This window comes from Hippoglossus hippoglossus, chromosome 23, assembly GCF_009819705.1.
Source record: "Hippoglossus hippoglossus isolate fHipHip1 chromosome 23, fHipHip1.pri, whole genome shotgun sequence".
NCBI lineage: Eukaryota > Metazoa > Chordata > Actinopteri > Pleuronectiformes > Pleuronectidae > Hippoglossus > Hippoglossus hippoglossus.
The window spans coordinates 6,175,561-6,195,311 of record NC_047173.1 but is presented as its reverse complement, the minus strand read 5'-3'; the positions used below and the strand labels follow the sequence as shown (position 1 = coordinate 6,195,311).

The 19,751-nt window shown below is 42.2% G+C and overlaps 1 protein-coding gene and 1 long non-coding RNA gene across 13 annotated transcripts in view; one reads left to right on the top strand and one right to left on the bottom strand.

Moving 5' to 3' along the window:
- The window catches only part of sox5 (SRY-box transcription factor 5), a 229,353-nt gene that overhangs the window by 84,058 nt on the left and 125,544 nt on the right, over positions 1-19,751 (bottom strand). For 7 of the 12 annotated variants that reach the window (XM_034578923.1, XM_034578924.1, XM_034578930.1 and 4 more), the window contains exon 1: positions 2,415-2,562. In XM_034578923.1, coding sequence (XP_034434814.1) covers positions 2,415-2,536 — 122 coding nt within the window. In that variant the 5' untranslated portion in view covers positions 2,537-2,562. Of the gene's footprint in view, positions 1-2,414; positions 2,563-4,139; positions 4,418-12,319; positions 12,390-14,692; positions 14,777-19,751 lie in introns of those variants that run through there. The other 5 variants (XM_034578927.1, XM_034578928.1, XM_034578934.1 and 2 more) reach the window with 3 other exon arrangements.
- LOC117757636 lies at positions 2,629-17,323 on the top strand. The gene is made up of 4 exons (XR_004613169.1): positions 2,629-3,050; positions 9,005-9,166; positions 9,615-9,694; positions 16,792-17,323. It is a non-coding gene; the product is annotated as an uncharacterized LOC117757636 (long non-coding RNA).

Genomic DNA, 19,751 nt, shown 5'->3' with positions numbered 1-19,751 from the left:
CTGTTGCTCTCTGTTTTACACACACGCACACTTTCTCTCTTTCCCTGTCACTTTCTCTCCTTTACCCCACACCACCTCACCCTCCTCTTCCTCCCCTCCATCATCACAAAACAACAACAAATGAAACTTTTAAGTTCCTCTTCCCTTTCCTCTATTGGCTATCGAAAAGGGGTCAGCTGACCACACCGGAGTGGGAGGTCGTGGTCGGGGGGAGAGAGCCGGGGGAAAGGGGTGAGGGGGTGAGAGTGTGCTGAGAGAGAGAGGGAGGAAGTAGGGAGGAGGAGGAGGTGGGGGGGCTTTAGCATTCTCCTCTGGTATTTTTCTGTCTGTCGTTCTTTCTTTCTTTCTTTCTTTCTTTCTTGGCCCCCCTCTCGCTCCGTGGATGGAGACACGGTTATCAAGGCTCTCTGGGGACAGACAATATGGCCCAGACAATGGCCTCCAGTCCGAGGTGGTGGTGGTGGTGGGGGGGGGGGGGCCGCGGGAGAGAGTGAGCAAGAGATAGAGAGAGAGAGAGAGAGAGAGAGAGAGAGAGAGAGAGAGAGAGGCCGGTATAGGGCCACAGGGGAAGAGAGGGGCAGAATGCCGCATTAGTTTGCGGAGCACGGACACTCTACTCAATTACTCTCTCTCTCTCCTTTACAGACGCACACACACACACTCTTTCCTCAAACACACACACACACACACCACTTTAATCTCACCCTTTTAAATGAAGTACAGCGACACTTACACTGGAAGCCGCACTGCTCACTTAAATCGGGAACAAGTTTTTAATCACCACACCGCGAGAACTCGCCTTACAAAATAAAAGCCCATGATTATTAAATAAATACAAATAAACTGAGGGGCAGAACGCGATAAGTATAATTCTGTATTCTAAAATTAAATTTTTTTAAATCAGAAGTTTTAGAAGTATCCTCGGGAAAAATACATTTGAAGTAGCAGTGATGTAATAATAATTATTAGGCCGCTTTTTACTGTTGCACAGGGTCAATGTCATTCTAACCACTTTATCTACCAGGTGGTTTCATCTTAAACAGAGCATTATATTTTCATAATGTGATAATTATTCTGATATAAAACGTTAATTTGAAAAACAACTATAAATAAAATGTAATCTTTGCAACAAGTATCTGAAATATGAGCAGAAAATAATACTCAAGTATATATCAAGTACCTTAAAGCTGTACACAAGTATAGAATGAGACTGAATGTAGTTTTACCACTTGAGATAAAGTGTTTGAACAAATAAAAAATATTGTTTGTCTCAATGAAATTCAGAGAATAAAAATCCTTCGGGCTGTTGATGCCGTCCTTGTGGCTGAGTGCGACGCAAGTAATGTCAGATTGTATCAGCCTGCGTCCTGCTTAAACTGGTCAAAGTGTTGACACATCTACTGTTGACTACTGCCGCCACCACCACCACCATCACCCCCCCCCCCCAAAACTTACTCACACACACACTAATAAACGGAGAAGACAAATGGAGGGGTGTGAAAATCCACCACCGCCTTAACACCACTTCGACACAGACCTCTTCCTCACCCCCCCTTTCTTCACCTCCACCACTCTCACTTTTCTGTAAAAACTCCGCTGATCCTCCTTCCACCCCTTCTTCTTCCTCTCCATCGGCAAGGAATGTGTCAGTTTGACCACATCATTTCTTTTCCCCTTCATCTCTTCACCCCCCTTCCCCTGCCACAGCAGCCTCCTCCAAATGTCTCTTTTTCTCTCCCTGTCTTTTTCATCTGCGTCCTGGTTGCTTTTGGATCCCTCCGTTTCTCTCCATGGGCACATTTCTGTTCTGTTTGCGTGAACAGATGAGGCCGTGTTTAGCGAAGGCAGCCTGCTTTCCACTATTTTCAGCGTCAGCTGGAAATTTGTATACAAAGCCGAGCGCCAAGAAAACTAAATAAAAAAAGCACTTATTATCAAATTAATAATTAGTATAAAAATGATACAAGACAAAATAAGATTAATAATAGAGAACTGAAGAATAACGTCTTTTTAACAGCTTAACAAGTTGACACAAAAATGTTAATCGCATGACTTTTGCTGCCATAAATAAATGGAGATTAAAAATGCATGTTTTAAGCTTCCGAGCAGATCACTCATATGCCACAAACAAATTTAAAATGCCAATGATGACTTCTCGCTTCTACGAAAACAAATCTGAAAGAAATAAAATACAACCCCTCACCTAAAACTCTAACAAACTTTTCTTCATCTGCTATTTTCCATCAAGCCTGCATGGGTCCAAGTGAATTTTAACAATTGGATGATTCAGGAAAAAGACAAGAAGAAGAAGAAGAAGAAGAAGAAGAAGAAGAAGAAGAAGTGTAGAAAAGTAAAAGAAGAGGAAGTATGATGAGAAGAAGAAGCACGGGTGAAGGAAGCGAGCGGGCACTTACAGATACGCAGGAACGGAGAGCATCGCGACCACTGAGGCTGGAGCATACACACACTGGCGATGCACGCATTGGAAGATACCCTCCTCTTGCTCGCTCACTCGCACACATACATCCATCCACATATGAACACACTCTCTCTCTCTCTCTCTCACACACACACACACACACACACATACACATACACATACACACACACACACACACATATACACACACACACACACACACACACACACCCACACACACGGCCAGAGCCACAGTGATGGAGTGCATTACTGGAAAGCAAGAGTTTTAAGCGCTCTCCTCCTAAGTCATTGTAATCCCTGCATTTATCTCCATACATTCTGCTTTTCTGTGTAATCCTTTAAATTTTTAATTCCTCCTAGCTGTTGTTATCTTTTTTTTTTTTCCTCTCCCCCTCTCTTCAACCACTTTGCCAGATTGAACGCTTTATTAAAAACACATTTTTGCCACATCTAAATGTGTTCTTAATTCAACGGGGGCCCCTGAAATCCTCCCAATCCCACCCCACCGACCCCAGTTTATCTCGGGGAAAAGAAAAAGATTAGTTTCATCGTGGGGCAAAACAGAGCGCTACTTTAATACAATAAAAGTCAAGCAGGCGATGGAGAAGAGGTGAGTGTGTATGTGTCAGCGCTTACATACATGTGAGTGTGTGTGTTAGTATTAAAACCATGGGTATTATAACATAATCTGTCTTTCGCAGCATTAGCATCAAACAACCATTATTCCAAAGGCAAAACCCCTTGTGTTGACAGTGTCGGAAAAGGGACAAGGTTAGAGGGTTCACACCTATAAATGACGCACAAACATCAGAGCAACAGTGAGATTACTATTAGCATAAGGCAAGAATAATAAAAAAAAAACAACAACATGCAGATAATGCACAATAGGATTAATGAGGGTTTGCATGTGTTTACTTTGGATTAAAGAAAACGCAAATAAATCAATTTTAAAAGAAGAGGCTGAGCAGGAGGGGAAGGTGTAAACATTTTAATTTCATAATTTTTTTTCTGTTTTTTTCAGTGTTTAAAAATGAAAATAAAATTCCCTGCGTATTTTTGACTTGACAGCTCGTTGAAATGTTAAGCTGATACAGAGAGAGGCTTTAAAAATAGCTTGACGGGGTAAAGCAGAAGTAAAGAAAGTTGTGGTGAGCAGTGGAGATGAGATGATGAGGATCGCACACAAACACACTCACAAACACACCTCTCTTTCTGTGTGTGTGTGTGTGTGTGTGTGAGAGAGAGTGTGTGTCTCTTTTTTCTTTTCAACACAGTTTTGTCTATGGAGGTTTTGAGTTGAATGAACAAGTTGAAGTCAGGAGGGACGGAGGGGGATAAAGGGAGTGATTAATGTCACTGCTGGGACAAACACATGTATGAACTCACACTCCAACACGCACACACTAACATACACATAATTCCTGCTTTGCATATGGTATCTCTCCCAAAGCATAGAGTCAATCATCAACTCTTAACAACACACACACACACACACTCCAAACTCAGCCAACTCAGTGAGACAATTCACATGCTCAACACACACACACACATTTACAGACTCCTCTTAAACACACATATCTTTCTCCTACATCTGTCCTGTCCTCTATCTCTGTCATCTCTGCGTGCATGTGAGTGTGTGTGTGTGTGTGTGTGAGTGTGAGTGTGTGTGTGTGTGTGTGTGAGCGAAAGCGTCACGTACCTGTTACACTCCTGAGGTAGCTCAGGCTCAGTGAGCATGCTGGAGTAAGGGTCCGTCTCTCTCGACAACAACAACATAAAACAGTCCCACAGCGCTCAGATGAACAAGGTTAGTCTCCCAAAGACAAGACGGGATAGAAGTGATCCTTCAACCTCTCCAACGCACTGCTGCTTCTCTCTCTCTCTCTCTCTCGCTCTCTCTCTCTCTCTCTCCCTCTCTCTCTTTACTCACACACTTCCAGCCTCACACCCTCTCTCTCTTTCTCTCTCTCTGCCTCTGTCCCTCCTCTTCTCCCTCCCTGGCTGTAAGCTGGGAGATCGAGGCTCCGCTCTTAAAGGGCCAGCAGCAGAGCCTCTGTCGCTCAGTGTGTGTGTGTGTGTGTGTGTGTGTGAGAGAGAGAGAGAGAGGGAGAGGGAGAGAAAAAGAGAGAGGGAGCAGAGAGGAGGGGCCATTTGACCAGAGGGCTCATCACTCCCAGAGTGTAAATGCTGCCCCCTTCCTCAAGTCTCTCTCTCTCTCTCTCTCTCTCTCTCTCTCTCTCTCTCTCTCTCTCTCTCTCTCACACACACACAGTTTTCACACACTCAGACAACAGTCACACATGGCGTAGACACACTTCAGAGCGACAACACCACTGCAAGCCCACGTGCACTTTATTATGCAACATGAGCAGAATTGATCAATATGGAGTAAACTACCCTGAACTATATAAAACATACTTCTACAAATATAAATCTGTATTGGGATCAATAAATCTATCTATCTATCTATTTATTCGTGTACACATGCACAAATATTTTCAAAAGTTTGTTATATATTTCAAACTTTTACACAATACGATGTCAGTTGAGTTGAGTCACTTCCTATCGATGGTGGGTAACACAAATGTGATATTTGGAGTATTAAGACTGGGTTTCTATGGCGACGCTCCCAGAAATAATTCTCAATTCAGTTGATGTGAGTGGGAATTAAACATTTCCTTCCGCTGCAGCTTCACAATAAACTTTTTTAACCGATTAGACACTGGTTTGACTTGTATTATAAAAGTAGAGGAAATGCAACTTGTACTTTTGTCAGTCAGCCTCGAACTTACCGCTACTGTTTCTCAACCATGCATTTATAAATAAGAGATATTTATAAATACTTTTTCAGTGGATCAATCTGAAATATCACAGTGAGTAATGCAACAGCCAGGATGAGCCACAGTGAGCTCTTAAATAAAGAGCTGCAGGCACCAGGCTCTAACTTTTCCACAAACTCACAGAATGATGGGAAACTAACAATAACTGCTTGTCTTCTGTAGTAAAACGACAATAGTTTGTTTTGCTCCCCCGAGAGTTCTGTGACCTCAAGTATTAAAACACATTGGCATTTGGTGGTAATTTAGCACTCAGGACTGAAGGTGAAACAGAGGTGAAACTGTTTGTCAGAACATCTGTTCAAAACCAAATACAAATTAGACACAAAAATTACAACAACAAAAGCCGGAGATTATCTACTTTCAGATGCTTGCAAATATTTGCAATTATGCTGCAGCCTAGAAACTTAAGTGTTAAACTAACGTGGGCAGAACAAAGACAGGAGAGGTTCAAAATAAATTAATTTTAGTACATTTTGCGTTGGACTCATTCATGCTGAGTTAGTTCCTTGGTGTTGTTGCAGCCTCACACACACACACACAAAAACAGTGGATGTACTGTAGAACAAACCCTGAATCGAGATCAATAAGGAGTAAAAATGCTTTCAGGTGTAGCTGAATGCTACAGAAAACAGTTCAGATGGTTAAATCACTATTCTCCTGCATTCAAACAGTACCAATAATGATTAACTGATGATGTCAAATCAAACAAATTCATGTTTTAGAGAAAAAAAACGTATCTTTGTCAATCTTGAGGTACAATGATAAGTCAGAATGTCGACATTCTTTATTCATCCATTTCGATTAATTTGTACCATCATAACCTTTTCTTTCACTTTTCCCATTATTACGCTGAATATGTTTTTTTTCTAAGATTTGGAGCCATTAGTTTATACTAAATGGGTGTTAATCTTACTTTTCTATGGCTTTTACTAATGCAGAACAATTGCAAGGACAAGTGAGGCAGGAATCTGAAAATAATGCAACGCTCCAGCCAATCCGAGCTAGTTCTTCTCCAGGGCCATATTATAACAAATGAGACAGAATAAAAGCTTTAACAGACTTTAATTTCCCTTCTTTCTTTCCCCCCTTTGTTTTGATGCGGTGCAAAGGAGACGTTTGATTCTGCTACATGGAGCAGTTTTGTTACGAGAAGACAGCTGAACGCTTTCAACAGAACATATGCTGAAGCTCACACGCATGAATAAACGCACGCACACAAAATACACATATACAAACTGGCTAAAACCTTCACAGATCACCCACACCCATTGTGTCCTCAGGTAGACGTACTGTATATGTGTGTGTGCGTGTGTGTCAGTAGTGCATGCTGCTTTCAGCCCTTAGTGCTGTCAGTCACTATTAAGGGTGTGTGGTCTACATGTCACACATACGGCCAATCCAGCTATTGTTCTGGTGAGCACAGAGAAAAGCAGAGTTGACAGACTGCCACTTCTGTGATACTTAAACACACACACACACACACACACACACACACACACACACACACACACACACACACAGAGGAAGGAGAGAAAGCGAGTCTTGTCACTCTACCTACTGTAGTCAAACAGACCCCTTCTGTACAGTCTCTCACACACTCGCTCTCTCACACACACACATACACACACACACTTCTTTTGGACTTTTGTCAAATATGGACAAAAATTATCTTATCACATAGAACTGTTACGGAAATCTCAACCATATTAAAGTCTTCTTTTGTCTAGCTGGTGCTTAAAAGTTGATTGAAAGTTTAGTCTTTAAGTTGGAAACAGTATTTTTCAAAACAGCCTCAACACAGAGGACCAATTAATCCATTTAATCTTTCCAAAAATGGACAAGCCCTACTCCTAGTGCTCAAAAGTGGACATTTGAACATGTTCAACCAACGTTTCATCAATTCTCATATGTTGCCACCCTGTGCAGAGGCATTGTGTCCAGATCAATGATTACTTATTAGAACCGGACATTGAAAGATTTGGACAAACTACCAGTGGCTACAAGACCCCAAATAAGTCAGGTGACAACTAAATGTGAGGGTTTGATTGAAATATTTCACCCTATTGTAAACATTATATAGTTTCCACAAAGAATAAAAAGAAGCTGATATGTGTGATAGTGTTACACAATGGGCAGCAAGTTCTTTTTTCCCAGCGTAAAGCAACATGAAGGGCAGTTAAAAGGAATCTCTGCCGATTTGACTCATCAAAAGGCTGTTTGCAGGTCTTGGGGAGCACCACGGCCTTTTGGTTGTGATAAAGTCTTTTGTGGCTGCAGAGGGAGCTGTGTGCGGTCTGATAAACTGCCTCAAGCGATGTCACTTGAATCAGTGTTGGTTTTTGTCTGAAGACTACGATTTTGAAAATGAGTTAGGAAGAAGTGAGCTTATCAGACCTCGGTAGCCTGCTGCTCATTTCTGCTCGAGCCTGGAGGTTTGAGGCTACATTAGCCGCTGCTGACAGAATACAGCCAAATGTCCAAATGGAACTGTAGAGCTGTATTGTGGGTAATGCTGGCACCGGGTTTTGACTAGAAAGAATAATGCATGGACCTAATGCTAGGTCTATAAGGGATAAAAGGTGGAAGGTCATCTCAGCCCAGCACACTTCCCATATGCTCACATACTCTCAATCAATCTTTGTAAAATGTTGGTTGTTGTCTGGTGATAGTTATGTTAAAAAGTTTGAGATTGATCCGGTTTGAAATTAGTGGTAGATATACACTTCTTGTTAACTTATAGGCCTTGTCTATACTACTGCATTTATATTTTTTAACAGATATTTTCCCCTGCATTTTAGAAAATATCTCTGCCCAGACGAGGACACAAGAACCATTACAAACAAGCATGCCGGGCCAGTAGATGGCAATAATGTCTACATCAACAATCCATCAAATACCAGAGAAGAACGTTGTGGTCTAACTAAATTTAGCTGCTAACTTGTAATTAGACCTAGCAAATGTAGATAAACCGGTATATAGCCACTATTGCATTTGCATTTGTAAAAATCTCAGTTTTAGTGACATAAAATGCTGTTTGCATGTGGACGAGAAGCCCAAACGCAGAGGTAAAGGTTTGTTTTGCAAAATGTAAGCATTGGTGACGACAGGGTGTAAGATGTGATTTTAATATTTAAATAGTCAACGTCTTTTCAGAAGCAACAGGTACTGAAATATCATGAGAAAACTTCTTGCACTGATGCACGGAAACAACTGTACACAACTCCCCCAAAGATTGTAGCCTATGTCGCTCATTACACTACATTACCTGACTTCCTCCTTTGCACCTGTCATAATCACTCCAGCCACTAGAGGTCGTCTAAGGCTAAAATGTACCTACGCAGTAATAAGCTGCTGGCAGAGATGAACTGTGATCTTGATTTCACAGGACGGTTCCTAACAACAACAGTAGTTCCCATTTTTACATTGCGTTTGTTTGCCTTGTATGTACACACACATGCACAGACTGAGCCGACATCCATGCCGATTCCCCCCCGTCTCTCGCTCTCTATAAGACAGCGATATGAACATGTCAATGTCACCAACAATCAGTGGCATTAGATTTCTATTTACCTAATCTAATTCATGGTCAAATAGAGAGAATACACTGAGACGGCTAAATCTAATCACATTCCTCGACTAAATTGAGCCCCGATTGGAAACGCCATCTCTCCTTGACCCCGTAAACAGCTGCAAAACCAATGATAACCTCATTTGTGCATTACAGAAACTTAATTTCTTCATTATGCGGCTGAGTTGGCGGCGATCGGTCAACATAACGGAGCAGCGCTGACCTGGGCACACCCCTTGCCCTGCACTCCTTCCCTGCAGCAGGGCGTTGCAAGAGCGGGGATGAGACTTCAGTTCGTCATTACCATGTGCACAATGGGTATGAGTAGTGAGTAGTGGCCTTCACAATTTATTGAACTGAAGCCAGGATTAATTCTGTCTGCACAATGGATTCTTAAGTGGAAACATGGCGATCCAGGGGACGACGTAAACGCATGACAATGAATGTGAATGTCGCTGCACAGAAATGTTTTTTATGAGATTATATCAGTAAACCTGAGCTCAGGGTTTTTTAGCTGCAAAGAAAGAGTGAGAGACTGGATGAAGGGGAGAAGTATAAAAAAGCCTGGCACAGAATTTACCAACCTCAGGTGTACGCTAGCATCTACAGTTAAAAATGAAAATGAACGAACAAGGCCACCAGGGTGTATTATGATCAGCGAGAGAATAGTGACGAGAAAATAAAAAGGGAGCGTTTCACCTGGGCTGAAACAAAAGACTCTTGTTAAGTGATTAATAGGTTCATTATCAGAGTTGTGTTTTTTTAGGTTTTGGAAAAGGCAGGAGGGAGGAGACACAAGCTAGATGGAGGGAGAGGAGGCCACTCGTATGAGGACAGGATATGCATGTAAGCACGCGCACACACACGCACACACACACGCACTCACTCACACACACACACACACACAGAATCAACATGCCATCACAGAGAGACAGAAAAAATACACATAAGGAGCAACAAATATCCACAGTGGAGCACCTACACATACACATGTTCATGTAAAAACAAAACTACACACACTCATTCACAAACACAGGAAAAAACATGCACAAAAGCAAGTATGTACACACAACACACACACACACACACAGTCCATTACAATGAAACCGTTGATGGGAGGCCCCTGTGTCAGGACCCTAACAGCTGTAGTGCATTAGGGGCCGATCATGAGTAGGGGCAGGGAGAGACCGGTAGTAAACAATCCCAAAGCCTGCAGACACACACACACACACACACATAGTCACACACATCTCCCACACATTTTCACAAACATTCCGCACCATATTATGCAAATTTGGAGAAACACTTTGGGCACAATGTGACAAATCAGTAGTTATGGACCTAAGAGGGTTTTCTGTGGAAGAGCAAGATCACATCTAGAAAATGACAGTTTGCATTTAAATTGGAGAGAAATGAGTGTGCTAGGGTTTGTTGAATATTACCGTTCGGACAGAGGAGCTCAAAATTTGTCAATGTTTTTTTTTGGTTGAATTTGAATCGCAGGCATTCACTGCCAGACATAAATGTTCATACATTGAGTAATGACTGAGTAATTGAAACTGAGCATTGATTAGTCAGTTCAGTGGGATTGTTTTGTTGATATTTATGTCTCCATTAAGGTTTTTTGTGCACAAGATGAAAATGCACAATAATTACACACTCAATGATGTTCAAATTCTTTCATAATTCGGAGCACTTGTATGACCGACCCATGTTCACTTTATCCATCAGTAGCCAAAGCAGCCTCATCTCAGTCTAAAAGTCCATTGGCTCTTAATAACCAGGGTGTTGTTTCCAAGGTCAAGAATTAACTTTTTGATTTTGAAGGAAACGTATTCTGATCATATTCATGTTAATAATTTTTTTAATGTGTTATTACTTGAAATTATTTACATGCTCTAATGTTCAGAAAACACATAACTTTCCTCACACTATCCATTGCTGCAGCTCCTCTTTTCAGCCTCTGTCTGAACTGCTTGGTTATAGCTCCTGTTTCTTTAAAGCCCCCCTCCTGATAAAGCCAAGTCTTCTCTGATTGGCCAGCATGCCCACTTCCAGTGCATGTAGGAAATGTCGGCTTTCACTCTCGCTTTACCTGGCTTTGCAAAGGGGTGTGTCAGACTAGCTGCGAGGCGTCTATTTTGCAAATGTTCGGAATCGTGATGTCACGGAATGTCACGACTCCCCAGAAGTATCGGCTGGACAACTGATGAGAAGTTTAGGATCTTCAGGAGCAGTGTTTTCTGCGGGGACGAAGCAGACTTTGCGCTTTTTACTTTTGCAGAACTTTTATATTCACCATTAACCTATAAATCCCACTAGAGGAAAGAAAAACTGAATAAGCATCATATGTCTCCTGTAATGATACTGTAATACAATACATTTTTCGATTTAATTAAGGGTTTTGCAAAGTTGTCCACCAGCCTGCAGCAAAATTGTTGTCTATATTGTACTTTACATGGAGTGAGCTGTCAATTTAACAAATTCCCCAAATGATCCATTGCAAAAAAGTGGCCTGTCTCAGCTGGCATGCAATTCCTGCTTTTGCCTTTCCAGTTGTGGTCTATAGCAAAGGCTACTGCTGTTCATACACCATTTCACAAGAAAGCTACTGTAGCATCAAGTCGGACCAAGCAGCTCAGTATGGCTCCATGGAGAAATACTTCAGTTTGTCCCACTGCTGCTACTGCTGTTATTCTGAAAATGTGCCCTGCTCCCTCAGGATGAGCTACCAGTGGAATAACAGTGGCCCGAGTAAAGCTTACATCATGCGCCCGACAGTTAGACTTCTGGCACCCGTGGCAGCTTATGTGAGCCAGCATTAATACATTAATGACACAGAGACACAACAATGGAAAAAAAGCCAGATGGAAAACTTGACTAGTGTCTGAAGAGATGCCTTACTTATATCGACAAGTCGCATGCACGACACCGAAATGCGTTCAAAACAAGCGGAGAAGAAAAGCTCCAGAAACAATTGTGACGTCTGAGCTATTACTCTGCAAATCTATGTTTTGAATGGAGGCCAGTAGCTTGAATGCCCCCCCTCTCCGTGCCTCGCATCTCGTCATAGTCTCAGGGTGAGCTCATATATCAATACCTTTGGCATCTTTCCCTCTCTCTCTCTCTCTCTCTCTCTCTCTCTCTCTCTCTCTCTCTCTCTGTCTATTCTCCTCTTCCCTGGGAGTGGAGAGGCCAGTGTGGAGAGGCACAAGCCCCTGTGAAGTGGCTTTATCGTGGGGAGACACGTGCAGGCGGAGGACCCCGTCTGAAGGCTGAGTGGCAGGCGGCAGAAGCCATTAAGATAGAGCCGCTATCTCTTGCTGCCAGGGCCCGCTTAATACAGGCGGGAGCTCAGGCCGCTCTCTTCTACACACACACTCAACACACACACACACCTTCTCTCCAGTGGTACTTGAACTGACATGCGGTGACATGGATGTAGACATGTGCGTGTTCATTTACACTTACAAGCAACTCTCTCTCTCTCCCTGTCTCCGTGTGTCTGTCTTTTCCGTGTTCCAAACCCATCAATCCCTGCCTGTGTAAGGGAGAAAAAAAAGGAACAGATAAATGGGCAGGTAGAGAGGCAGGTACCACAAGATGGACAGACAAATTGCTCTGTCTGCCACTTTCACCACCAAGGTATAGTGGTGTCAGTGTTGTGAAAAGCGCACATCAGATTAACTCTTTTGGGATATGCAGGTATGACTATAAAGGGGCTTTCAGATGGCGAGCTGCAAGGTCGAGGTCAGCGGCAAGGAGCCTTCACAAAAGCCTGGTAGGTGCAGCAGCAGTTATAGCACCGAGCTCCCAGGAAAAATCTTAATTTGCCATTTTTTCATTGATACATACATAAATAAAGCTGAAAAAGGGGGCATGTGTGGCCATCGCTGGACTGTGACAAACCAATCATACAATTTGGAGAAAATGAAATGATTGGCTGGCTTACCTGTCTGCCACTAACCGAACTGCCTGCCTGTGCACACCCTGCCCGTGGTCTCACTGTGCATGAATCAGCCGGAGAGACACACAGAAGCACAGACGATAGCCAGAAGTTCGCAAGCTAATCAAGGAAAAGTCTGCTTCTAGCAGTTGTCAGGCAGCATGCAATCATGTGTTTTGGTGATGTAGATTTAACGAGAGGGCTGATGTTAGCTTTTCCAGGATCACCAACCCTAACTTTAAAGAAAATTATTATATCGATCCCGCATCCTTTTTCTGGATCCGCCCAATATTTAAGGGGTTATTTCTTGGCCAATCCTTCCACCAGGTTTTATGAATATATGTTCAGTAGTTTTTGCGTAATCTCGCTGACAAACAAACAAACAAACAAAGCAACGGTCTGGGGTGAAAAAACAACCTAATTGGTAAGCAGAGTTGCAAGTAGATGTATATTTTTTTAGTTTTTAAGATATTTTTTCAGGCATTTCGCATTTATTGACAGTTAGCGTGAACTTGGTGAACAGAGAATGGGAGCAGACACGGAGTAAATGTTAGAACCGAATCTACAAACCTGCCGCTGCATGAGGACTTAAGCCCCTGTATGCGCTAAGTGTTTCTTTTTTTTAGCTTTTTAGAAAGCTCTGCAACTTGTTTCCCTCTGTGTTTGTGTTAAGCTAAGCTAATCGCTCCCGTAGTCCAACTCTGTCAAATGAAGCATACAGATATGAAAGTGGTACCAATTCCTCTCATGTATCCGTCAGAAAGAAAGTGTAAACCAAGTATTTATAAAAATGTTGAACTAGTCCTTTAAATGTACATCTGTCCCCTTTGACAATACTGGAGCTGTACACTGCTGTGTTCAAAACAACTCCAAGTTTCTTTAGAAGAAAGCAGTTCCAGTCAAAACCAAGGTCTGTTGACTATCAAGAGTAAAAGGTCATTATATTCAGGGAGACTGTGAAACAGCACATGAAATTCCACTGGCAATCACTGCTTTAGGTTGGAGGCAGAAATCTCCTGGAAACGTCACATTTTCATTGCTATAAATCACTAACAGTAACCGATAAGGTGTGTTTTTGTGAATTGGACGAATTGAGCCTATAATTACAAAAAGATGAATTGCAAACCTTACGTAATAAGGCTGTTTGAGAGCGCCCGTGAATGTGGCAAACTTAAGTTTGTATGAAAAGCCTATTTTGAGGAATTGTGACATTGACAAATTGTAATTCGACATCCCAAAGCAACCGAGAAGTAATGATGTTGGTTTTATTTGTCTTTTCATTTCTCCAGGTCCATTCCTTCATTTGTCGGGCTCAGTAGCAGAAGTCAAGGTTCTTGACTTATGGTCAATGTTACTGGATGTGGACTGTGTGTGAAGTGTGTGTGTGAGTGTGTCGGAGACCTTTCACCCGCTGTGCTTCCAACGTGAGTGCACTGCTCTAACCGCTGTTGCAAACATCGCACTGTAAACAAAGCTGTTTTCTTCTCTGGATTGAAATTTAATTAACGTTTTGTACTCTTTGTGCGAATCTTAACTCATTCCTAATTAGCCAGATTTTTTTTCCCTCCTCTCCTTGAAAAAGTCAGTTAATTATGGCTGAGGGAAAATAAGAGTGTTTCTGGTGTCCGTTATTTATTAGTTGTCTTTGGAGCTGTGAGAGAGAGACAGAGCGAGCGGCTGGAGCAGACAATGCAAGAGGTGAATGAAAGGGAGTCTGTGTCACAGGGGGGTTAATGAAACACTAGCCTGGGAAGATAAATAAAAAGTGAATGATTTACAAAAAATGATAGTCCAGACATCTCGAAAACACACACATGCAAACACAGACAAATACACAAAAAAGTGTCTACGTAACGAGCGCACAAACTCACACTCACACGCTATATTTGTCCTGTTACCTGACTGCACCACAGACAATGGAGACTTTCCCTTGAACTCTTCCTCTCGCAGCAAACTAAAGTTTGTGACTGACTAAAGTCAACCTGCACACAGAGAAGAATGAGAATGAATGAAATATCTCATCGTGACTGAGCATAAACTGTGACTTTGAGTGCACGTATGAATGGCAAAAAGACACTGGCATGAACTTCAGACACAATCAGTGATTCACACACCATGTGTGTGCATGGTAGCCATTCAATGTAGTGGTCTTGCTTAAGAGCACAAGCAGACAGGAGAAGCCGGGAATCACTTCACCAACACTCCAACTGCTGGACGACCACCACATGTTCATTTGTTATACATTTTGCAGTGCATGTCTAAAGATGGTGAGGCTGGAAGCATGTTTCCCACAGAAATATTTTCAGATTAGAATTAATGACAGGGTCTGGCTGCCGAGGATGGTGAAATCTTTATGGATGTTTTGGTGGCCTACCAATAAGAGAGGGAAGAGCACTGTATGGAGCTATACAATGTGCAACAGTGCAAATAATAAAGTAGATCAGAGGTCTATTATGTTGTGAGAAGTGTAAAAACATATTCTGGGTTCTCTATAAAAACTATGGTGGGACAAATTAGAGCGTCACGGGCCGCCACAGTCAATGTGATGAATGTGTAACACTGTCAGACCTTCGGCAGCATGTCACATGCCCCACCAGAGGAGAGAGCACTGTGGATCACCGCACATCCTTCTAGGGTGGCCACAAAACAAAGTCTCTCCATCCATTTGGCAAATCAAACAATGTCGTCCTCTTCTTAATGCCAAAATATAGACAAATGCTAGAGTAGGAAGTAGGAAGCACCAGGGCAAACTGAGGTGGTTACAAATTACAATTACACTAAAGTGACAAAACAGGTTCAGCTCAGATGAATATTGGATGATTGAAAGCACTGACTACAACACATGTTTTTTTAATTATTATTTGATATACCTTGATAATACCTGAGATTTTGAGCATTAACGTAAACAAATTGAAAAAAATAGAATGGACCTATTTCTGTTAAGGGTTCCTGCAAGTTCTATAAGACAATAGGTTAGTCCTCATTTATTACAACTCGTGTCTTCATTTAGAAGATAAAAGCACTGTCGTCTTTTGTGTGAGGCAGCAACATGGCAGTGTCGCAAAAAAGAAGTCTGATGGGACAAGAGTTATGAGCCTTTAAACCATCGCACAAGTTTTAAACAAATTTCTAAAGGCCAAAGGCAAAATCGTAACACAAACGGTCCCATTTAAACATCCATGAATTTTCTGGTTCAACTTTGGTTGAACTTGTGTGACATTTACGGTTCCTGCTGAGCATGAAGTGGTTTAGATAATCTGGCTAAACTCTTGGTTTATTTACACCCATAGTGAGCTCTTGTGTTTCCTGCTTCATCCGGGGCCCCACTGACCTTTTCCTAATTCTTTACTGCACAGCAATTACGCTGATTCATACAATGTTATGACAAAGACAGAAAGCATAGGTCTACCCGAACAACAATAATAAGAAAGTGAATTCTAATAAACCTGAATAATCCTGAAATAAAAGGATCTATCCATTAGTTTTTGGGTTAGGGTTAGTATGAACTTTAATTACAACTCAAACTAAGAGAATATAAAAAATGAATGACAAAATCTGCAGATGAGGATCATGTGAAAAGACTGAAAGGTCCAGAAAGGCTACTACCTGATCTTGATTTCCAAGGTAGAAGAATGAAATATGTTCCTTTTTCCAGTTTTCTTTATTGAACTTACATTTATCTCTATAGCAATAAAGATCATTTTGGCGTGTGAATAAATATATCTCAGACGGCAGAAGCTGAACAAACTAAAAGTTGATTCCTGGTCTCATTATATCACAGAGATAAGGAAGAGCAAAACAGTTTTAAGTATGAAAAAACAGCGGATTATCACTTTTTGTTTTTATCCCCAGGAGCTGATGTTCTCTCTCAACCTCCTCCTCCATCACAATCTCTGCCTTAAGTTGCTATCTCTCTCTCTCTCCCTCCTTTTCATACCTCCCCTCTGTACCATCTACTGACTCCCCCCTCCCCTCTTTTCTCCCCTCCACCTCAAAGCTGTCAGGATGTCGCCTCCTTCGGTCTGAGGCTGAATGGGGGGATTTGGCAGCGCTCCCCCTCTCGCTCGCTGCTGCCGTTTAAGAGCACACATGTTTATGCACCAAATCTCCGCACTTTGTGTTTCACCGCGTCAAGGCACAAGCTCAACCCTGGATTGATGCGCCCTGGCAGCCCCCTGTGTACTTGCTCTGAGGGAGAAGGGGGGACGACGGAGCGAGCTGGAGAAAAAGAGAAAGCGAGCAGGAGGAAATATGTGAAGAGGAAATGATTTCTGATTTTCAACACAGGCTTTGTGGTCGTGGAAAGCTGTGTGTGTGTGTGTGTGTGTGTGTGTGTGTGTGTGTGTGTGTGTGTGTGTTTAAGTCCATTGATGAGAATAAGAGGAGGGGAGATTGTGCTATCCACTGCCTGAAGGCTATGCTCAGCCTATATATTTAAGCCCCCACTGTTCCTTGCTTAACAATAACGCCTACAAGTTTTAATTTAATTCTGCCTTTTTTTTTTATTTAACTAAATAATCCACTTCCATTTTCTGTGTCACAGCTGGAGAAATAAATCTAATCTTATCAAATGGCAAACTGGGTGTGAGGTTTGTCGCTTAAGAGTTTTTATTTCTTTTATATTCCTTTTTCTTTTTTATCTTCAAGGCTGTGTGTAATACTGATAGAGACAGAAGTGTGTGTGTGTGTCTGTGTGTGTGTGTTGTTTGCAGAAGGCCATGCAGGGCAAGGGGACATGTATGTGGAGGTCTTGAGAATATGCATGTGTTTTTGTTGATTTGCAGTACTGTCATACATGTGCAACCGTGCGTGTTTGTGTGTGTGTGTGAAGTTTGGAGGAGGGTGAAGTGAGATAAGACAGAAAAGCCAAACAAGATGTCAAAGTGAGACAATGGCAGTGAATGAAGAGTAGAAGGAAAGATTAAGCGAGTTGAGGGAAGAGACAGGAAGAAAGTGGAAGAATAACAGTGCTGCTTGAGGTTTGAGGCGACCTGCCAGCTGGCCTGTGGCCATGCTAGTTGTGGCGAGCTTCCTAAACATCCTACAACCCAGCAGCCTCCGTTTAGCGGCATGCAGCCTACACTCACACACACACAGTCATTACCAGACCACAACTCGCCACCTATTTATAGAGCCCCTTTAACATCCATTTTCGATATTGATCCAATGTGTATACAGCTGCTTTTGAAAAAGTTATTTGATGGACATAGTTTTCTTTTTGTGCAAATTGATTTCATAGTTAGTCTGATTCGTTTCATTTGTTTCCGTTGAGCCCGTGCACAACAGAGGAGGCTTGTCACACATTGGTTTGTGTCCAGAGCCACTTTCACACTTGTAGTTTGAATGTCGCAAGTCGATGCCCTTTACCATCTTCCTTCTCTCTGTGCTCACATGTACAGTATTTTCTACATGTTAACCAGCAGTCAGCTCCAAGCCATTTCCAAGCTGCAGCTCTGTTTTGCCAAAATACTGTCAAGGTTAAAGGTCAATAGGGATTGTTCTCTAGTTATTTTTACTTGTAAAATGATACTTTCAGACATGCAATGAGCTGCTGCAGACTTTCTCCGGTGCAGCTAATGTGAGAACACAGCAGGAGATCCTTCGCAGGATTCACTGCGATCGAGTGGGGGGGGGGACGCTTCTAACACGCAATACTGAAAAGAAACATCTCAGGAGTAAAAAGCAGAGCCATACACTTAGAAGACAATGATCAAGATATCATGATAGTTTGTGGCGATAGAGTCGACGCTGGTGTCGACGTTATGCAAACAGAAACACGCGATCTCCTCTTCACCATTCCTCGCCTGAATCCCACGGAGCATTTTCTGCTGTTGCGAACGCGTCTGAGCGGAGAATCTCCCGCTGTGTTGATCATATGTGAAAAGAAACCTCTGGAGAAAGTCCGGGCCCAATTCCCCGGAGTTCCTCCAGAGGTCATGTCTGAAAACGGCATAGAGAAAGTGAGCAGCTCATTAACATCTCTGTCAGCTGACGTGAATGAACAGTTTGGGACAAATCATTTTGAAAGACCAGTGGGGAAAGTCCAACACGAACAATGGTGTTACTTCATCACTCACTCAGTCACATTCACATTTATAGGGCTTGGACAAAAGTCAGATTGTTGACTTAGTTTTGGAATTCTGTGTTCAAACCTTTTCACAAATGGAGAATTGTGAGCATGAAGTCATATGAAGTCACAGATTGGACAGTTTTAGTGAAATCATCATGCATCAACCAATAAAATACAATAAAATCATGTCTACTAGGATGGACTTGAGGTGGTTACTTAGGCTCCAGGAGATGCTTCAGTCCTAAACCAAAACTAACTAACCAGAGTTGTGTCATATGTGTTTGTTGTCAATACACAAATTGACAACACATGTGATTATTGGAACTTTTATTCTATAAATTAGTTCATGCAGTAAGCTCCTCCGCCCCAGTATCTTAGATTCTGAGCTGCCATCCAGGATCAATGTTTGCCCATAGGGATCCTATCAGGTCACTGTGGCTTTGACCTTTGACACTTACGATTGTCTTCTTGTGACGTTGCTGCATTTGGAGACGCTGACACCTCTAGTGCTGCTGCAAGCATAGAAAGTCTCCGTCACGTTTGTTTGCCTCTGCCAAACAGTCTCATATAGACTCATATATGGCCAAGCCTTTTCAGGAATTTAATAAAAGGTATTAAGTGTGTGTTGTCATAATTAGCACAGTGACCTTGACCTCTGACTGACAAATTATAAATCAGTTCATGCTTAAGTCCAAGTGGACAGTTGTGGCAAATGTAATCAAATCCCCTCTTGGCGTTCCTTGCATATCTCAATCAAAAGGACAGGATGGATGAACAACTCATACAGTAGAGACTTCGAGAGTGTGTGTGTATTTTGTCATAATTAGCCATCGATTTCTGAGTTATAAACCTGTTATATGAGGTCACAGTGACCTTGACCTTCGCCC